This window comes from Aegilops tauschii, chromosome 2 (assembly GCF_002575655.3).
Source record: "Aegilops tauschii subsp. strangulata cultivar AL8/78 chromosome 2, Aet v6.0, whole genome shotgun sequence".
In the NCBI taxonomy this organism is placed as follows: Eukaryota; Viridiplantae; Streptophyta; class Magnoliopsida; order Poales; family Poaceae; genus Aegilops; species Aegilops tauschii.
In genome coordinates this window covers 599,246,848-599,268,006 of record NC_053036.3, presented here as the reverse complement: position 1 = coordinate 599,268,006, position 21,159 = coordinate 599,246,848, and the positions used below count along the sequence as shown (strand labels likewise).

At 47.5% G+C, this 21,159-nt stretch overlaps 2 protein-coding genes across 2 annotated transcripts; one reads left to right on the top strand and one right to left on the bottom strand.

The window, feature by feature from the left end:
• Nucleotides 1-2,300: 2,300 nt before the first annotated feature.
• LOC141041322 (uncharacterized) lies at nucleotides 2,301-6,466 on the top strand. The gene is made up of 5 exons (XM_073507460.1): nucleotides 2,301-3,072; nucleotides 3,189-3,424; nucleotides 3,551-3,667; nucleotides 4,339-5,704; nucleotides 6,183-6,466. Exons 1-5 carry the CDS (start codon nucleotides 2,301-2,303, stop codon nucleotides 6,464-6,466), a joined length of 2,775 nt encoding a protein of 924 aa, XP_073363561.1.
• An 11,875-nt stretch (nucleotides 6,467-18,341) lies between these two features.
• On the bottom strand, nucleotides 18,342-20,798 carry LOC109756986 (uncharacterized). Its single transcript, XM_020315816.4, has 3 exons — nucleotides 19,750-20,798; nucleotides 19,293-19,519; nucleotides 18,342-19,207 (listed from the first exon to the last, which is right to left on the bottom strand). The coding sequence occupies exons 1-3, from the start codon at nucleotides 20,660-20,662 to the stop codon at nucleotides 18,581-18,583; spliced, it is 1,767 nt and encodes a 588-aa protein (XP_020171405.1). The 5' UTR covers nucleotides 20,663-20,798; the 3' UTR covers nucleotides 18,342-18,580.
• Nucleotides 20,799-21,159: the final 361 nt, after the last annotated feature.

Sequence of the window (21,159 nt, the reverse complement as noted above, 5' to 3'; positions counted from 1 at the left end):
CAACGACGGCGCTATTGGTGTTTTTTCTAATGTGGGTCCGTCCCCTGTGTGACGGTTAGGGTTTTGGTCTGGCGATCGCGAGGCGATTCGCCTCTCTTCCTTCCCCAACCAGCCGTCGGTAGGGTTCCGCCACCACGACTCTGATCGTCGCGACTCCCCTCCCCTTGGCCTGCAACCGCGCAGGGGTAGGGATCCACTGAATTCACAGGCCACCAGTTCCCTCAACCACAACCCATCCACCGATAGGCCTTCCGGGTGTTCTAGGGCACCCGGTCGTAAAACACCCAAACCTAGATCGGTCCAGGTTCTTGTGCTCGTGACGCCGGAGGGAGGGAGGCGGGGGAATGGAGGGAGTCGAAGGGAAGTTGAGGCAGATGAATCTGTCGGAGGCAGAAAAGAAGGGAGTGAAGATCGGGTGGAGGAAGGCAATGCAGAAACAGACGGAGGGTGCAGCGGCAAAGGCAATGGGGAAACTACTGTCAGAGAAACCAGGATATGCTGCAGGTATGGAGGTGGCTTTGGGACGGGCATGGTGTCCCATGGGCAAACTGGAGGTGAAGGATATGGGTGGAAACAGGTTCCTATTAGTGTTCCAGCAGGAGGCGGGGAAGAGGAAGGCGGTGGAGGGGGGGCCATGGACGTTCGGTAAGGAGCTGCTGGTGATCGAGGATTTCGACCCGACAAAAACCTTGGATGATTACAAATTTGAAAAGGTTCCAGTATGGGTTCGGATCTACAATGTGCCACTCGGGATTATGAGTAAGGAACTAGCCGAAGAGATGGGAGAGCGGATTGGCGATCTGATGGAGGTGGATACCGGGGATGATGGTACGGCCGTTGGGCAATGCTTACGTGTGAAGGTGAAGATCAGGGTGGAGGAGCCTCTTATGAGAGGGATGTTTTTGGATGACGAAGAAGATGAAGATGGAGATACCATTGTGAAAGGAGTGGGCAAGAATAAGGAGGGCGAGAAGAAGAACTGGTGCAATTTCCAGTACAAGTTCCTGCCGGACCTATGCTACACATGTGGAAGATTGGGACATACGGACAGGGAGTGCAAAAGGAAGTTGAAAAAGGGGGAGGTAGCGGAGTATGGAAGATGACTGAGGTACATCCCAGAGGGCAACAATAGTTATGACGAGAGGCGCAGGGGTGGAGGGGAGTTTAGAAGTGGAGGAGCTAGAAGAAGGTACGGGTGGCCTAGTGCGGGCAGCAAGTCGGGTAGTGATGGCCCGTCATGGAGGAAACAGGGGCAGAGGTCAGACGACGGGGATGATGTAAACAAGAAAGTGGATGAGGGGGAGGTCACAGGCCCACTCAAGCTGAAGATGACAGAGGGAAAGGAGTTGAGTAAGATCTCCGGAGGAGCTAAGAAACACTTGTTCTCATCTGGGAAGGGAGAGGTGATGGGAAATGATCAGCAAACTACCCCTAGTACGGAAAAGAAGGGGGAGGGAGAAGGTAGTGGGGAGTATGGGAATGAGAAGAGCAAGGTAGTGGAGGAAGGAGGATCAGCAGTAGTGGGTGCCGGGAAGGCAGGTACTACTCATGCACTGGTGATGGAGGATAAGGTCCAGGGGAGGGAAAAGAAAGAAAGTGAAGCTGACCCGACAAAAGGGAGAGAGGGGAGGTACAAGAAGAAGCACAGGGAGGGCAGGAAGCCAAGTGGAACTGTGGTAGTCCTGGAAAAGAAAAGGGGGGCGGAGGACATGGAAGTAGATGATTGTGGGGTTCAGAAGAGAAGTCGTACTGAGGGGGAGGGAGAAATGCAGCAGCAGCAAGCCAAAAACAGTGATGCGGGGCTGTCGGAACAGCCCTATGAGTCCAAATGAGACTCATAACTTGGAATTGCCGGGGATTGGGGAACGGCCCGGCGATTCGTGGTCTTCTGGAGCTCCTGAAGAAGGAGGACCCCGACGTTCTATTTTTGTCTGAAACAAAGATGGAGCAGCGTAGGCTGGAATGGCTACGATGGAAGATGAACATGACCTGCATGATGGTGAAGAACTGTGATGGGCAAAGTGGGGGGCTTGCAATGTTCTGGAAGAAGGAAGTTAATCTGAAGATTGTGGGGTTCATGTCAAAGTATCATATAGATTCGGAAATCACGAAGGCTGATGGTTTCACATGGAGATTTACAGGCATATATGGCGAACCGAAAATGGATGAGAAAGACAAAACATGGAAGCTCTTGAGGACCCTAAAGCACCAGAATGATAAACCGTGGTTGTGCGCGGGAGACTTCAATGAAGTTCTGCATGGCTGGGAGAAAGAGGGGGGTGCCGAGAAGCCAAGCGTGCATGGACTGCATGGACCGCTTCAAGAGTGCGCTGGAAAGTTGTGGTCTCGGTGATCTGGGTTTTGTTGGCGATACGTTCACATGGCGAAATAACAACCATACAGCAGCCAACTATATTCGGGAGAGGCTGGATAGAGCCGTGGCGACCCAAGCATGGTGTAACAGATTCACGGCCTACCGTGTGACTAATGGTGATCCACGTCATTCAGATCATAGGCCTGTGATAATTGATACAGATGGTGCAGCTACTATTAGGCGATGTCTGAACAACAACCTTTCCCCTCGTTTTGAGGCGGGGTGGCTGGAGGAAGAGGGGTGCAGAGACATAGTGAAGAGCTGCTGGGAGAAGGAGACGCAGGAGGAGGGGAAGAATGTTTCTGGGGCGGTGAAGGGGGTTTTGAAGGAGTTAGTTGACTGGAATAAGAATATCTTAGGTGACCTAGAGAAGAGAATTCATCGGGTGAAGAAGGAGTTGGAGGCAGTAAGGAGGAAGAGTGTGGGGCAGGAGCAAGTTAACCGTGAGCACATCCTTCGATTCAAGCTGTCCCGGCTTGAGGAACAATTAGAAACATACTGGAAGCAAAGAGCTCATGTCAACTGGATGAAGGGAGGGGATCGCAACACAAAGTTCTTTCATGCAGCAGCCACAGAAAGAAGGAAAAGGAATAGGATTAGGAGGTTGAGGAAGGAAGATGGGAGTGTAGTAGACAAAGTGGAGGAGATGAAGGAAGTAGCCACTAATTACTTCCGTAACCTTTTTACTTCCCGTGCAGGTACACGACAGGATGAGTTGCTGGCCTCCGTAGACTCGCGAGTTACCCCAACATGAATGAACTACTGCTGAAAGAATTCACACGACAGGAAGTGTTTGAGGCATTGCAAAGTATAGGAGACTTGAAAGCTCCCGGGCCGGATGGGATGCCCTCGGTCTTCTACAAGAAATGTTGGGATGTTGTGGGCGATAATATTGTTGCTGAGGTGTTGAATGTCTTGAATGGTGGCCCAATGCCGGAGGGATGGAACGGGACGTGTGTGGTGCTTATCCCCAAAGTCAAGAGTCCAGAGAGCATGAAGGATCTTCGTCCAATCAGCCTCTGTAATGTCGTCTACAAGACAGTTTCCAAGGTGCTGGCCAACCGATTGAAACAAATCCTCCCAGAGATTATATACCCTAATCAGAGTGCGTTTGTACCGGGTCGGTTAATAACGGATAATATCCTTCTAGCCTACGAGTGTACGCACTATATGCAGAACAAAAGAGAAGGTAAAGAGGGTTATGCAGCGGTGAAGCTTGATATGAGCAAGGCATATGACCGAGTGGAGTGGCACTTCTTGGAGAAGATGATGAGGAAAATGGGATTCAGTGAGGTTTGGATCGACCGGGTCATGCTTTGTGTTACCACAGTATCATACAGAGTGAATGTTAATGGCGAATACACGGATGTGATACTGCCGCAAAGAGGCCTGAGGCAAGGTGATCCCCTCTCCCCGTACTTGTTTCTCATTTGTGCGGAAGGGTTTTCATCACTGTTAAATAAAGCGGAGGCGGATGGCAGCTTGAAGGGGATTCGTATTTGCAACGCGGCCCCGAGCTTTAACCACTTACTGTTTGCAGATGACTCACTAGTGCTCATTAAAGCTTCACGAGAGAGTGCTACGTCACTGCAGAATATGTTAACACTATATGAGGTATGCTCGGGCCAAGTTGTGAATTATGACAAGTCCTCTGTCATGTTCAGCAAGAACACTAGCCAAGTGCAAAGGCATGAGGTTCTGGAGGCTTTGCATATTAGAGCTGAGGCAAAAACGGAGAGGTATCTAGGCCTCCTAGTGTATGTAGGCCAAGCAAGGAAACACGTTTTTGAATATCTGAAGGATCGTATTTGGCAGAAAATTCAGGGTTGGCAAGAGAGATTGCTATCCAAGATGGGGAAAGATGTACTAATCAAGGCGTGTGCGCAGACCATCCCAACCTTTGCTATGTCTTGTTTTGATCTTACTAAGACGCTTTGTGAGGAGATTGGAATGATGATCTGTAGGTTCTGGTGGGCAAAAATAGTGTGATGCATTGGCTAAGCTGGGAGCTTCTGACAAGGCCGAAGAAGGACGGAGGGATGGGGTTCCGCGACATCTACGGCTTTAATATGGCCATGCTAGCACGGCAGGCATGGCGCATGCTGACCACGCCTGAATATTTGTGCGCCCGGGTCTTGAAGGCGAGATACTTCCCGCGCACGTCGATCCTAGAAGCACAAGCGCATCCGGGGATCTCGTACACATGGCGGAGCATACTGAAGGGAGTGGCACTGATGAAGGAAGGGCTCATTTGTCGAGTGGGAGATGGCACTACGATTAAGATCTGGTCTGATCCATGGCTAAACAAGCAGGGGGTGAGAACCCCAATGACACCTAGAGGAGGGTGCCTGCTAACAAGGGTCTGTGAACTAGTTGATCCGGATACACAGCAATGGGATGAGAGACTTGTTAGGGACATTTTTTCACCAGATGAAGCAAAAATTATTCTGGCTACACCTGTCCGAGAAGAGTATGAGGACTTCTATGCGTGGTTTGATGACAGCAAGGGCCAGTTCTCGGTTAAATCAGCGTACAAACTGTATGTTAAGGAGAGAGATGCGGGACTGCCGGGCTCATCTACGCTACAGACAGCTGGGTGGGAGTGGAAGGAAATATGGACTCTGCCCTGTCAGCCAAAGATTCAGCATTTCTTTTGGCGCCTCGCCCACAACAGCCTTCCTCTGAAGTTGAACATCAAACGAAGAGGGATCGAGTGTGATACCGTGTGTGTCTGCTGCAAACGCCTGGACGAGGACGGTGCACACTTATTCCCGAAGTGCAAGCTTGTCAAGAAGATATGGCGGACACTGCAGCTTGAAGATGTTAGGGAGAGGCTGTGCACATGCACAGATGCTAGTGCTGTAGTGCAAGAAATTCTCAGACTGCCAGAGAACAAAAAATTACTCGCTATTTGCCTGCTGTGGAGATGGTGGACCTGGAGGAACAAAGTAAATGCGGGAGAAACAGCTGTGCATTTGAATAGCCTGCCGGCTGAGATTAGTCATTGGGCAACTGATTCGCTGGCACCCCCCAGTACTGAACAGAGGCTGCAACCGGTGCAAGAGTGGAAGAAACCAAGGGAGGGTAGCCTGAAGCTTAACTGTGACGGGGCATACTCTGAAGTGCTTGGAACGGGTGGCTGGGGATTTGCAGTCAGAGACCACAACGGCGATGTGAGAGGTTCTGGTGCGGGTTCGCTGCGGAATGTTGCCTCGGCAATACAAGCGGAAGCAGAAGCATGTGCAGCAGGTCTGGAGGCAGCAGCGAACTGGGGAATGACAAATCTCCAAGTTGAACTGGACTCTCAAGTTTTGGTGAAAGCACTACAGGGTACCGAAGCGGATATGGCACCTGAAGGGATTTTGTTCAGAGAAATACGTAGTTTTGCCTGTCTGAACTTTAATCATGTTTCCTTTGCGTTTGCCCCAAGGGCCTGTAATAAGCTAAGCTCATGCACTAGCGGCCTTTGGTGCCAGTCGACCTGTGTCCCGGGAGTTTTGGTCTGAGGACCTCCCCAACGATGTAAGTGTTCGTCAGGCCAGCGCTCTGGCTGGACCTGTATGAGGTATGGAATCGTGGTGTTCCATTTCAAAAGAAAAAAACGACGGCGCTATTGAATATTGGTGCCCCTACGTCCACCCGAGCCTACACCACTCCAGGCATTGTCCCCCGCTCCAGGAGCGCGCGTAGACGTAGGCAGAGGAACTTGTTGATTGAGCATGCTCAGCCTAGAGCCCCAGACGAGCATGGTGCGGGTTTCAACGCGCTTCGACCTGCACCGCTGCGTCGCCTCGTCCTCTGGCTTCAGTACGAGCGAGCGCCGCGAGGACGCGTTTGACCGCCGCCGCTGCTCGATACCTCTCGCTCCTCGAATGTGCCTGCTCCGTGGTCTTCCCCATGAAGTCCTCCGGCGATGAATCTGGTACGGCGGTGATGCCGTCACTGGTCAACGTGGCCATGGACGGCAGCATCGACTCGCTCGTGGCCCTGTTCCTCCAACAGCTCACCATCACAGCAGCTCCAGACATTGCACGCCAAGTGCTTGATAGAATGCCTACATTCGAGATAAATCAAATGGGAGAAATAGATTGATACATGGACTAGAACCAGTCCCGAGTCAGCGCAAAAACAGCTTTGGTTGGATCGAGGGACGAAACTTGTCCGTTTCAAGAATGCAAGTTGTCCGGTTTTAAAGTTAAGGGACCCAATCTAGACTTGGCTAAAAGTTGAGAGACGAAAAATATATTTTCCTCTCTGTTTTATTTGCCTGCCGTTGGTTTCATGCATTTCCCTTTTGGCTTCTACTATGCCAAGTGCAAGTGAGTTTCCATAGAGAGGGAAAAGAATTTGAGTATGTGAGGTTGTACGAGTGCACATTGGCTCCCTTGTTTGTTGCGTGTGAGGTCTGTTCGGTCGCTTTGCCATGATATCTGAAGAGGCCCGTAGCAAGAATCTACTACTCCCTAACTAATAGTATAAGATGTTTTAGTTCACTACTAGTACTACCTTTCTACTAGCACGTACCGTGAAGAAACCAAACTTTGAGCTATGCAACAAGTTGAGTGCCTGTGTGTCGGAGTAGAATGCAGCACATCCAGGAGAGAGCTCTGTGAGAAATAAGACGCTGCTAAAATATTTTCCTCAAAAGGAAGCCAAGATCAAAAATTTAAGAATAGGTATGAAGTCAATAATTTTAGACTGTTGCATTGAACTGTCTAAATTCACTAAATCTGCGGCGTATTAGCTATGTGAGAAACAGCTCCTAATTTAGTATGTACTGTATCTCTGAAGTTTACAGTCGTGCTATTCCCCAGGAATTTGGAAAAAGGAAATAACAAATCTCAGTTGGGCTTGGGCGGCTACAATCAGTTTATTTTCTTGAAACATCCCTTCCCTGTGGTTTGTGGTTGCCTATTGTAGCTCGGTTCTTGTAAAAACTTAGCTACAAATGACTTCATCTGCTGGAGACATGAGTATTTTTTAGGGAAGCAACTCACTTCTTAAAGAAGAATCAACAGCAACCGCACAACATCTTCAGAGAGCAGCACACGAACAGAGAAAAAATTGTGGGTAGGAGGAAACCACCGCAGGTGGATGCGGCTGCTCGGGGAAGGCCGGCGGCTGGGACACAACTGGAACTGGACGGCGGTGCGGTCTTGGTAGGGTGCGGCTGGTCAGGGGAGGCGGCGCCCGCGTTGTGACGGGATGCCGCTGCAGCCGACCAGGGGATGGAGGCGACATTGTGACGGGGAGGCGGCGTGGTCAGAGCCGGCGGTTGCAGCTGGTTAGACTTTGACAGCGGACGGCAGTGTCCGGCCGGTAAGGTGCCCGCGGTGGAAACCCTTCCTGGATGCGTTCATCGTGGGACGAGAGGCAGAACGAGGGGAGAAAGAAGAACGGGTGAGGGAGCGCGCCGGGGTGGTCGCGGGAGAGGTGCCGTGGTGGTTGGGTTGTGCGAGAGGAGAGTTCCGGCGACGATAGGCACGCAGCCCCATCGACGGCGAGCGAGCAGGCAGGCAGGCAGGGGTTGCGGCTTCCGCGCACTGGCGAAGGGGAGCAAGCGGCACCAGCAGCAGGGGGCAAATAGCTCCCATGCGACGTCGTTGGTGTGAATTGTCTCTCATGCGACGTCGTTGGTTGTAATAGCTCTCATGCGACATCTGCGTTGGAAAAAATAGCTCCCATGCGACACTGCTGCATAATCCAAAGACACATGTTTAAAACTCGAATCAGGTGAGCGGGACCCACAGCGTGGGACCCACTAACTTATCCAACTCAGCATTGGTCAGATGAGCGGGACCCACAGCGTGGGACCCACTAACTTATCCAGGTCAGCATTGGTACAAAAGGACACCGAGCCGTGCCCCGAGCCGTGCAGCACCCGAGCCCATCCTCCCCCTGCCCCTCCCCGACCGTTGTTCTTCTTCTTCTCCGGCGACGACGCGCGGCAACGCCGTTCCGGGCCGCGACCTAGCAATGTCGAGCTCCGCTTCAGCCTCCCGCCGCTCATGGCCGTGCTATGGCGCAGTGCCCATGACAAGGTGCCCTGCATGCCCACGTATCGCACCCCTGAAGCGGCTAGTCACAACGACCGACAAGAATGGCAACCTTGGGCGGGAATTCGTGAAATGTGAGAGCAAACCAGAGCAGGAAAATGTGAGATTTTACTTCTCAATATGCCAATTTTGGTTTTTGTCTCCCAATTTCATATTTGCCCATTTTTCATCGGATTTGGGATTTAGGGTTCATCTTTCCGATTTCAGAAATTGAAGCAATGCACCCATTTTGAGTGGCTAGATGAGTACATAGAGCGGATTCAACTGGAGGGTGCATCAGGGGAGCTCGATTTACCGTTGGAGGCGGAGAAGTTGGGCAAGTTTGGATCGGGCGCGTCTGGATCTGTGGCCCCTGGATCTGGCAAATTCCATTGAGGGCGCCCATTCCATTGGTGCTACCGTGGGGGATGCAGGAGTGACGGCAGAGCTGAAGAAGCTGAACAAGCAGATGAAGAAACTCATCGAATTGCAGAAGCAGGGCAATTTGATGGGGCTGATGGCCGGACTTTTTTATGTTTGTGTAATTGCTCTCGCATTTGTTTATGTGATGATAATTAGTCGTAAGTGAATAGATTGGGCATCATTTGTAATCGTAATGATATGGATATTTGAATAAAAGTGTTGCGCTGTACGAATTCGGCATGTCTTCTCCACTCTGTTTCGGCCCCGTTTTTTCAGTTCTTCAGTTCGTCATCAGTTTCAGTTTCAGTGGTAGAGGGAGAAAAGGAAAAAAAAGGTTCGTCCACAGTTGCCCGAAAAGGCCAGGCCCATATAGAAGTTAGGCAGGGCCGAATAGAACATATTCAGGCCCATTGAGTGTAGCTAGTGCAAAAAAAAGTGCACACGGTCATTGACATCGATATATCTTTTCAGCTTTAGGTTATTTCACAAATTTTAAGTTTCGTGCAGTCACCTTTTTTGAGATAACTCATCTGATAATTATTTGAGCTATTTTTATGCATAAGCTATCGTGTCCGATGGTAGGGTCCCGTGTTGTTTCGGCTAAAACAAAAGGTTGGTTCTAGTTAGCAGTCTAACTTGCAGTCTTTGTGAACCAAAAAAGTTGCAATTGTTTGGTTCTAGTTTATTTCAACCAAGCATCATTTTTAATTTTTTTTGATTTGTGCTATGGTGTTTTCAAAGTTCTTACTCGTGTGTTTCAACCGAAAAAGGTTGTGCCCCTCTCAAAAAAAGAAGACATCTAGTGTGCCCCTAGTAGCGTCTCCTTACAACATAAAGGGGCATCCCCTTACAACATATAGTGCATAAAACATAAAAGGAAGATAATTAACTAGACACGTGCTAACAACAACTTATATGATTGGATCATGTTTTAGTGCATTTTTTAGTTCACATGGCCACATAAATAAAATGCAATGGAGAAACTTTAGGCCCGAAAAAACATTAATAGATAGCACGATAGAGGGGCATCGGGTACCCTAGTAGCATAGATAGATAGAACATATAGAGGGGCATCCCCTTACAACATATAGTTCATAAAACATGAAAGGAAAATAATTAAAACTAGATAGATAAAAGACACGGGCACACACGCCCGAACCAACACAAACACAAGCTAGATAGATAGAAAGACTCGCACTCGAACAACTCCTTGGCCCCTCCGTGGTCAATGTGTACATGGTGCCCTTTTATAGCCGCGTTGCAGCCGTGGTCAATGTGTACACGGTGCCTTCTCGATCGTTTTCTCTTCTCCGTTCGTACTGGCATAAGTAATTGCGGGCATTAATTCAAAAACGGCGGGCAGAGCATCCAAAAAGGCACGGGCGGCACAGGCGAGATGCATCGTTTCGTGCACTTGCATCGGCGGTGACGCCGCGTGGGAAACAGGCCCGTTCATCCGCGCGTGACACTGAAAAAGGAGCTGCACCACCGACGCGTCCGTCCCGTGTCTCAGGTTCAAACATGCATTTGTTAAAATAGCTTAGATGCGACGTACCTATACGCTGCGCCCCTGCCGCTGCTTTACTGCGTCGATGCGTGCATGCAAGCCTGCATGCAAATGGCTAGGCTGTTTCACAGCATTCACGAGCACAGAATAGCTAGGCTGCGACGTTGCATGGCATGCATGGGACAGGGATGGCCCACATGTCATTGACCCTCTCGCATGCAGCCCATCCCCCCCCTCTCGACGGCCGTGCGCACGCACGGCAGGCTCTGCCGGGCCCGATCCGCTCGGCCCAACGGTCACTGAGATGCTCCCCCGCTCAACGTTATCTGTTCGTCAGAGAGAAAAAACGGTGGCCAATCAGATTGGAGAATCAGGGCTCCCACGGATCGCCCCCGCGGAATCCTTCTAGAAGGCCTATCCGACGGCCGCAGTTTGGCGCTAGGGTTAGATCGACGGTGGACGTTTGGCGCTAGGGTTACATGGGTTTTGGAGGCAGTCAACGGGGTTTTGAAAGGTTTGACCGAACATTCAAATGTGTATAACTAATTCAAAAAAATCTAAAAAATGAAAAACCTGCGCATATAGTCTTTTTATGTTACATAGTTATGATATAAAATGATAAACTTGATCTAATGATCTTTGCATGAAAAAACCTTCACAAATTGGACTATCTCGACTGAGGTTGCATAGAGTTCCAAGGAGTGAGAAGAGGGTTTGAGGTTTTGAAAATGCAAAAAAATCAAAAACCTCACCTTAGCTTCATTTTGGAGTGACTAAGGAGTATCTGAAGTTATTTTTGCATTTTAAATTTGTAAACTTGTTTTATTGCTGACTTTGTATTAAAGGGTGTTTTTCAAAAATAAATTAAATAATATGAATACTTATTCAAAAAAAGGTGAGACTTCGTATTGATCCTATATAGGTATAATATAAGCTAAGAAAAATCTTTTTGGGTGATTTTGAGAAGGTCGAAAAAAACTTGCTTAGAAATGGGGCCGTTTTCCCTTACTTTGGAGCCTGTTTGGACAACATTTTCAGTGACTATGAGTTGGACTTCACAAAAATGGTTGGATTTATGAACTAAAGTGCATAGTAGTACATAAAACAATGCAACATCATAGAACAAACAAATGAACTCCAAAAATATTGGAGATAGGTTCAAATTTGAATGTCGGTTCAAATTTGAATTTTATTTCAAGTCAAATCAACATCATAGCACATAAGTTTTCACATGAAAGAACATAAGTTTTCACATCAAATGACAACAAACTTAAGTTTTCACATCAAATTTGAATGATTTCGACTCTATTTCTTTTGCTTCTTTCTACCACTCGATTTCTTCTCCTTTTTTCCACCGTTTGGTTCTACGGCGCATAGTTTGTTGATGCTGATGCTCTTGCTTTTTGGCCCCTTGGTTATCTTGCCAACTCCACTAGGCCCCCTCAACTTTTGCACCTGACCATGTCCCACTTCTTCAGTTTGCACTTCTGCAGATTGAGTAGATGGCACACATTGTTCAACTACTTCAGTTTGCAACTCAATTCTTGGCAGCACAACCTCCAAACATGGCAAAACAGCTGTCAAAGCAGATTCACATGGCAGCACAACAGTTGCTTCATCTGCAACAGTTTCAGATTGCCCTAGCGCCTGCAAAACAGATTCAGTATGCATCACATCGTCCAAAACAGAAACACTTAGCTCATGTTCAGCAGTAACAGTTTCAGTTTGCTCCATATCTTTGTCACCAAACATTATCTGCTTAGTGCTCTTCCTTCTAAAGCCATTGAGTCTTGCTTTTTTCACTGGCCAGCATTGTTCAACAACAAGAGGTGGGGCTTTTTCTGCACGCTTCCTCCTAAAAAATAAAGCATTTGACTTGGTTAGATACTAGAACAAGTAGCAAAATCAAAAACTTGCAAAAACAGTAACATAAACATACTTTGGCCTCTGAGGAGTGTAGATGCATTTGGATGAACCAATTCTGTGCCCAAGTACCTCACACAACTTGCACCTATTTTTGTTACCTTTTTGAGCCCTTTTGGGCTTATCATTCTTTTCCTTTTTCCCCTTCTTACTACAACCACCTTTCTCAAACCAAGCTTTGAATCTGCTCTGTTTTGGCCTCCCAGCCTTTCTTCTAGTGACAGGGGGACACAAGGTAAATTCTATTTCCACCTCAGGCCACTGAGATTGGTCAGTCAGTGCAGGAATTGGACTTGCATATGCAGCTTTGAATGTTTGTACTGAATAATACTCATGCAAATATGGGTGCATATTTAACCTGGGTTTAGATGCCAAAAAAAGTATGGCATGCTCACATGGTTTTCCAGTGTGTTGCCACTCTTGGCAAGTGCACTCATGCAACTCGGTATTTACCACATGCCTCTTGCCACTCTTTGTATCTCTAACTTCAGCACCCCACAAGGAAGATTTCTCAACAGATAGATGTGAAAGATTTCTACTCCTGTTGACCACCTGTTGTACCACTGCTGGAAGCTTGTCCCCTTCCAAAATATTAGCAATTTTTCCTCTCAACTCCCACAAACGCATGATCATGATCCTTATTTGGTCCACCATGTCATGCACAGGCAAGTCTTTCAAATCCTTCACTTTGTTGTTAAAACTTTCCGCCAAGTTGTTATTGATATGATCACATTTTATGGCAGTATTAAAACCTGATCTATACCACAACAGAGAATGGTGGGTGTTCAACCATGAAGAAAATTCATTATCACTACATGATGCCAATATCTTACCAAGGTGATAGGAATGTGTATGTCTGGTGTAGGATCTTGCTGCTGGCCACATGCGCCCAAATTCATCTCCTCTATTTTATGGCAGTATTAAAACCTGATCTATACCACAACAGAGAATGGTGGGTGTTCAACCATGAAGCAAATTCATTATCACTACATGATGCCAATATCTTACCAAGGTGATAGGAATGTGTATGTCTGGTGTAGGATCTTGCTGCTGGCCACATGCGCCCAAATTCATCTCCTCTGATTTTTTTATCAGATTCATCCACATATGTCCAAAGCACTCCCTCTGCTCAGCATGGGGGAAAACATTTTTTATTGCATTTTCCAACCCTTTACATGCATATGTGTGGATGGCCAAAGGAGAAACTGGCCCTATGCATCTTTTCAGTTGCATCATGAACCATATCCATGATGCCTCTGTCTCTGATTGAAACATTCCTATTGCAATTGGGAGCATCCAGTTGTGTCCATCTAGAGCATTGCATGCAGCCAACTGACCATTCCACTTTCCAGTCAAAAAAGATGAGTCTATGCTCAAATATGGACGACAACCTGCTTTGAATCCATCTATGCAAGGCTTCAAACACATGAAAAACTTGCTGAATAAAACCTTGTCATCCTCTGTTACCTCTGTATCTATCTCCACCACACTCCCAGGTGACCTCTTCTCCACCTCTGCTTTAAAACTATACAACATCCTAAATGTATTTGCCCAGTCACCATACAATGATTTCATGGCCCTTTGTTTTGCTTTCCACACTGTGGTATACTGCAGCTGGATGGGGTACAGCTTCTCCAAGTCAACTTTAAGCCTCTTTGCAGTAGTGTTTGGAGTCTTGGCTAAAATAGGAGTAATCTTCTCTGTAACCCAAAGCTGTGATGTCATCTTTGAAACTCTCTGTGAAGTGGTCATACATGTATGCTGGTGTGGTATTTGATTTACCCTTACTGTACTTCCATCAGGTTGTAGTCTGGCAGACAAGTACCATTTGCAAGGATTGCCACCACCATCATAACCTTTGCACCGAGCATAAAATTTCTTTCGATCAGTCCACATAGTCTTGGCATCAAACTCTTTTTTCACTGCATAGGTCCTGAAAGACATCCTAAACTCCTTCATGCTTGGCCACAACTTTCCCACCTCAATAACTGGGTTCTCTTTGTCATACAAACAAACCAGCTCATTATCATTTGCATCATCCACATCATCCGCAGCCTCTCTCATCAGCTGTTCTTCATCCTCATTTGCATTTCTAGGGCCTGTGTTACCATCAGCAGGCAAAGAACTGTCATCCTTCTCCTTATCTTTGTCATCAACTTGAATGCCAAACATTTCGGCCATATCAATGTCAGATATTGGTGTAATGACCAAATCTGTTTTTTCATTCAGCTCTACTACATTCCAGTCAACAACAATCTTCCTAGCACCATGGGTTCCCTCCTCTCCATCTGCATCAATCCCTGTATCTGCAGCTACTACAGTCGGTTCAGTCAACAATGCCAACATCTTCTTTTGTGAAACCCACTCATCATCTTCCACCTGTGCAGCCATCTTTGATGGCACATAACCAACTCTGGAATGAGTTTGCAGATCAATTAGCTCTGCATAAAATGTTACTTGTTTGCTTGCCCACCCTTCTTGCTGATCAATTTCAGCAACCATGGATTCTCCATCTTCAATTCTCACATATTCACCATTATAGTTATCGAAACGTTGCAGAGATACCTCTTGTTCTGGACCCCAAACAATACTCTCCCCAATTCTCTCCACCAAATTGCCCACGGCCTTCTTCTTCATGCTCTCCAATTCCTGGGGATCAACATCTGCAAATTCGACATCCAACCTCACGGTGGTATCTCTATCAATGTCTTGGACACTGCCATCACTGAGCTTGGCTTTATAGGCAAAAAATTCCACTATAATTGCGAATGTGGTGGCAGAACCTGAACCTCCCCTGTTTTGTCAATGGCAGGCAGCGGCAGCAGTGTAAGCAACAGTCACTACCAAATCGAGTTCGATTCTAAATCGCCAAGAAAAGAGGGTGGCCTTACCGATTTGAAGCACTGTCTCCTCGCTCCATCTCATCCAGCCCTCGCTCCATCTCCTATCCAATCGAGATTCTAAAACGCCAAGAAACAGGGGCAGCATGAGGCCACAGATTTATCCAAAATTCAGTGGAATGGGAGTAGTGTTTGGAAAGTACTCACTCGCAATAGCCGCTGCAGAGAAAGGCGCTCCACCACCGGGCCGTGGAGAAGAAACAGCCCCCGGATCCAATAGAGCCCGATTCTAAATCGCAAACAAACAGGGGCAACATGAGGCCACAGATCCCCCAAAATTCTGGGGAGTGGGACTAGGGTTTCGGGCTCACCTCGCAATAGCTCTGCCGCTGCCGAGAAATGCGCCCCTCCACCACCGCGGAGAAGAAACCGCTGCCGGAGAAGATGCTTATGGTGGCGCCGCTCGCCCAGTCCAGCACAGGTGAGTCGAGCACGGTCACACAGTCACCGGTCGAGTCGTGGACGGTTGACTCTTGATTACGTGGCCCTAGGTGGACCCCACCAGTCAGAGCACATAACCCCCAGTGTCCTAACCAAACCTCAGCCTAACTAACAGCCAACTAGCCGCGTAAATGGGTTGTCGTGCTTGAGCTATTTATGTGTAGGGAGACGTCGCATGAGAGCCATTACAACCAACGACGTCGCATGAGAGACAATTCACACCAACAACGTCGCATGGGAGCTATTTGCCCAGCAGCAGGAGTGACCGGGCGACATGTGAGTCGAGAGCGTGCAGGAGTGCAGGTGCATGGCGGCGGAAACAGAGCGTGGAGGAAATAAAAACACAGCAAAGGAGAGGGGTGGAGGAAGGATTCGGCCGGCGTACATTGCGATTTGAACCGAGATTGGCAAAACAGCGGGCGACCAAGGCCCACCTGCGGTTGCTCCGCCGCCCGACCGTAGGCGAGCTGCCCCGCCGCCCAGCTGCGGCTGCTCCTCCAAGGCGACCACCTCGACGAGCGCCTCCTCCTCGTCGCCCTGCTCGCGTCCCTGGCCGGTTCCTCGCGCCCGCGGCAACCCCAGCCGCCGCTGCCAAACCCGGCCGCCGCTCCCCTCTCGCTGACTTCGGCAGGCAGGGCCAGGCGGATCGTTCCCGGCGGCGAGACGACCACGCGGACCTGCTGCTGCAGCTGCCGCCCGCCCGATCGAGTCCCCGCCCAGCTGCTGCTGTTGGCGGCTGCTGATTGCCTCTTCTGCTGCTGTTGGTTGCAGGTCCACTACTCTGAACCTGTGTCAATTGCAGTATCAGTTGCAGTGTCAATGAAGTACTCCATCAGCGTCAATTGCAGTGTAGTAGTTTCAGTAACAATAAACAAGTCATAGTGCAGAGTAATTGGAAACAAGTCAAATTGCATCTCTGGAGTAGTTGTGGTTTCCAGTCTCAGTAACAACAAACAAGATAAACATGTAGTGGTTTCTAGCTTCAGTCACACGAGTAACAACAAACAAGATAAACATGTAGTGGTTTCTAGCTTCAGTCACAGTTTCCAGTTTCAGGAGTAACAACAAACAAGATAAACATGTAGTGGTTTCTAGCTGCACCATATGAGTATAAGCTGTAATATTCAAGCACCTGTGACTTTTCTAACAGATTTTAAACCAACAAATTAGTAGTGCTTATTTCTGAAACTTGGCTTCAGTTATAAATGGTCAGATTTTGCATGCATGATTTAATGTTCACTATGCATGCATGATTTTTCAGATTGTAATGGTCCCTATGTAAATGCCAACATTATTTCTGAAACTTGGGTGCATGCTGGAAGTTATTTGGGTGCATGAAAAACTGAATTCAGTAGTACTTGAGTCCAGATTGTATATACAGTTGTCTAGGTTACAGAAATTTTCAGAACAATATGTCATGCTGCCAGTCATGATGATGATCATTGTAAATTCAGTAGAACTGCTGTTGTAGAACTGTTGCTGCTTGTGATGATCATTGTACATTTACTGAGAATGGAGTACCAAATTTCATGTCATCCTGCTAATGAAGATATTATAACCTGAGAATTAGTTTTGCCTGTCAAGTATAGAATCAGAAATTACCATCATTCTTTTGAAAATTCAGTTAGAGCCATAGCCAAGTGTACCTTTCTTTTGAGATGACAGTTAGAGCCATAGTCAACAAGCTACTGAAAGTTTCGATTACTGATGAAAATCAATCAAGATTTAAGTAATCAGTTCATCTGTTTCAAGAAAGTGAGTGTTTCATGAAAATCAATCAGTTTTTGGAGTACTCATGTTACTGAATAGTCCTGAATATTGATCCTAGTGTTAACTGAATATGCTAAACTGAAGAAATGTGTACCTTGCTTGCTCTGTAATTGAAACACAGTACTCTGAAGATCAAGTTTATTTTCAGTAAACAATGGCCAAGTTTATTTTTCGTAGATCAAGTTTATTTTCAGTAAATGTAGAGGAAATTGCTACAGGAACAACCATTAGAAAGAAGAAAGAAGAAAGTGTCTCCAGAATCATTTCAGATTTGTGTTTGTCAAATTTCCTGATTCGGGCTACGTCTGAAGTTTTCTGAACCCTGAACTGTTGGCAAGTGCAGTGAAGTTTTCTTAACCCTGAACTGCAGTGCACTCACCAAGGTCAGTTGGGACGGCCCCGGCGCGGGGTCGACACTCAAAGGTCCAACATTGACGAGCAAGCTCACCATGGCCTGCTCGATGGCAGAAAGGAAGGAGGCAGCAGGCAGGAACTCGCCATGGAGAAAGAAGGATGAGCTCGCCATGGCGACGACGAGGGACTCAAGGAAGGGAAAAAGTCGTTCCTTAGCTTCTCAAGGGAGCTGAGGCGCGGCGGAAAAGAGGAGGGAAGTGCGCGCGGGAGTTGCATGGCAGCGCGACATGGGGAAGCTGCGAGGTGTCGCCGGTGAGTGGGCGAGCGAGCATGGTCAGGGAGTGGGAAGGGGACGGTACTGCGGGTTATGTCGGGAAAAGACAGTTTTATTTATTTATTTATTTGCAAAATTCACGCTGCGCCATCCTTTTCCGGACGGAGGGAGTACTACATTGTAGATCAGATTTGCATAGTTCTACTAAATGCCTTGATTGATCTCTTACTATAGCTGTTCTAAACAATCTAATCTACTGAAATATTTGGTCGCAAGCAGGGACAAGGAACATAAACAGAGAGCCAAAGACTATTGCAGACCGTAGCTGTAGCTCACAGGAGATACCAATCTGATTTTGATTGATAAACAATTGTTCAGAAAGTAACATGATCGATTGTCAAGCATAACATAGCTTAATACATCCCACTTAATACAGGTTCACATAACTTTCACATAGCTTGACAATACAGTTAAAAATGTTCACATAGTCTGACCATAACTACAGGAAAGGCAGCCGTATGACCATAACTTTCACATATCACCATCTTTTCAACAAGTCCAGTCTCCCATCATCATTCATCAATTAAGCATCTTCGACGGAATGAGGGACCAAGCAACAGTAATCTCCACCTTAGGGCCACCAGCATATAGGCTACATGCAACTTTAGTTATGTTGGATTTTTTTGGTGTTATTAAGATGACTTGAGCACTCTCAGCAGATTGTGTTGTCGAATAGGCCTCTATAAGGACTTTTAACTTTCCATTCAATTCCACAGAAACTACTTCTCTTGACAGCTCAAGATAGCCATGTTCAGCAATTGGCATTCTTCCACCTTCTGAATCAACCAACACAACTTGCCTGGATGAGAGCCCAGCAATATCTTCATTACCATCCTGAGGTTGTGAAGAGCAAACAACTCTGCCACCATGCGGAAAAGGCAATTTTCCATCTACAGATGTAACAAGCACACTCAGGATAGTAGCCTGCACTGACTGCCGAAGTTGCTCCCAGCAAAACTCCACTGTGCAGAAGTCGTTCTTAGCCACATGCCCACCGGAACTGTCACCATTGTAGAAGAAATAAGTACTGATCAATGCTTTATCTTCAGATTCTGATGCGCCCTTTACTTTTAGTTGAATTTCAAAGTACACAGTGCCCATGGACACAATCGCACGAACCGGGCCATCCAGGCACAAAAAGGAATCCTGCGAGCATCATCATTGCTATTAACTAATCAACAACATGAATGCAGGAAACAAACAAAGAATAATAAGAAAATACCACACATACATTTTCTTCCAGTTTTTGGCAGTAGTTACTTCTGCGAAGGAATATAGGGTTGCGGTGACGGTCCGCAGTATCTCGGGCTGCTACCACTCCATACACCTCCACTGGCAATGTGAGATTTTTTGTTGCCGAGATTTTAATGGAATAGATCTGTAAGGTACTCCCGGCTAGAGCTTCAATTGGGATGCGGCGCGGTGTGCAATGTGTATAGAGCATGGGGCTCAAAAGCGCTGGATGCAAGTTAAGCATGAGTCAAAGACCTATCATTAAGTAACTATAGTGGCAGAGTACTTATATGATCCATTCATCAAGAAGAATAAAGCAGCAGTTAAGTATTGAGTTAGACCTATCATGCTATAGAGGCCAGATTACTTATATGGTACATTTAATAAGAACATGCAGCAGGTGAACAAGAAACCTAACAATGATCAGATAACTAGCTCGATGCGTGTTTACTCACTCTGGTCTTCAAAGTCCTTGTCGTGCCCCCATATACGGTCCCAGTTCATACGGTAGGCAGCAAACCTCCTCTCCTCCTCCTCCATGGAAGATTTGCATATGTGTTCCCTCTCCACCTCCTCCATAGCTGATAAGAAAGATTCAGATTTCAACTGTATCATCATCAATTTCACCTTGGAATCAAAATCCGGGTCCACTTGCTGCAGCATGCTGATACGTTTAGCAATCCATTGCAACTTGCAGATCCGGGGCAGGTACTCATTCTTCAAAACGATCATTGTTCTCATGACATCTTTGTTCTCTGGCGAGAACAAACTCTGCAACTTGCACATCTCTTGCCACAGCTCATGGATCTGCTTGGAGAAGAACTGTAGCCTGAAGCCCAAGGTTAGCACTGCCGCTGCCTCCTTTCGGGTCTGTTCCGCTTCAAATACTGAATTGATGTCACCGACAAAATTTCTGAATTTCAGCAGGATCTTCCTAATCGATTCGGGTAGATTGCCTGCCTTGCCAGCGAACAACCCCTTCTCCTTTGCTAACAGATCGAGCAGCTCCTTTCTTTCTGCTTCTTTGGTTGTCCGCATCAGTGATGCCACATGACGAAGTTCCTCGAGATCCGCAGCATTACTTCGCTTCGACGACCTCCCACCAGTGTCCATCTCACCTTTAGCTTCAATACGAAAGGCGTCGGGCATCACGTGCCTGATCTTTTCCGACAGCTCGAACATCTCCGATCTCAACTCAAACAGAGTTACGCGATGCGCGGCGTCAAGACGACCAATCTCGAACATCATGTCCCCCTTGGCCCCGATCCGCCTGATACTCTTATGCAGAGAGATTGCAGCCTGATAGAGCTCCCCGCCTAAGGACGGATTCTCGCCACTCGGCGCCTTCGAATTCCCTGCCGTCGCCATCTCGCCGCCCGTCCTCCTTTCTTCTCCACGCCGCCGCCGCCAACTACCGCCGCCGCTCTATTTAGGAGGGGAAGGGGAAGGCAAAGGTAACAGCTACGGTTTTCTAGATACGGTGTTTGGATACGGTTCGGACGGCGAGTGCGTCTTATATACTTTCTCTCAGGCTCAGCCCGGCCCAGTAGATCGAGAACAGCGGCCCAGCATGGAGCCGAAGTGGCGCCTACAGCGACCAGCAGCGGGCCGTAGCCCATTAAAACAATCGCTCCCTTCGTTCGCTTTCGCTCGCCTCGCTGGCTTATTTTTTTCGGTTGTGCTGCGCTGCTGGTTCAGGAAAAAGACCGGCCTCTGTTTTTTTTAGAATTTTGAATATGTTCATAAAAAAGTTCATAGATTTATTAAATATTTGGAAGAAGGTTCATCATTTTTTTAAAGTTCATCGGATTTGAAAAAGAGTTCATTGGATCTGAAAAAAAAGTTCATCGAATTGAAAATATTTC

What these genes read in the sequence shown, in the direction of transcription:
- LOC141041322 (XM_073507460.1), top strand. Translation starts at nt 2,301, where the DNA reads ATGGACTGCATGGACCGCTTCAAGAGTGCGCTGGAAAGTTGTGGTCTC. An exon ending in TCTACAAGACAGTTTCCAAG is followed by an intron (nt 3,425 to 3,550) that starts GTGCTGGCCAAC and finishes CACTATATGCAG; the next exon opens with AACAAAAGAGAAGGTAAAGA. An exon ending in GGAAAATGGGATTCAGTGAG is followed by an intron (nt 3,668 to 4,338) that starts GTTTGGATCGAC and finishes GATGATCTGTAG; the next exon opens with GTTCTGGTGGGCAAAAATAG.
- LOC109756986 (XM_020315816.4), bottom strand. Translation starts at nt 20,662, where the DNA reads ATGGCGACGGCAGGGAATTCGAAGGCGCCGAGTGGCGAGAATCCGTCC. An exon ending in CAAGGACTTTGAAGACCAGA is followed by an intron (nt 19,520 to 19,749) that starts GTGAGTAAACAC and finishes ACTTGCATCCAG; the next exon opens with CGCTTTTGAGCCCCATGCTC. An exon ending in GCCAAAAACTGGAAGAAAAT is followed by an intron (nt 19,208 to 19,292) that starts GTATGTGTGGTA and finishes TGATGCTCGCAG; the next exon opens with GATTCCTTTTTGTGCCTGGA.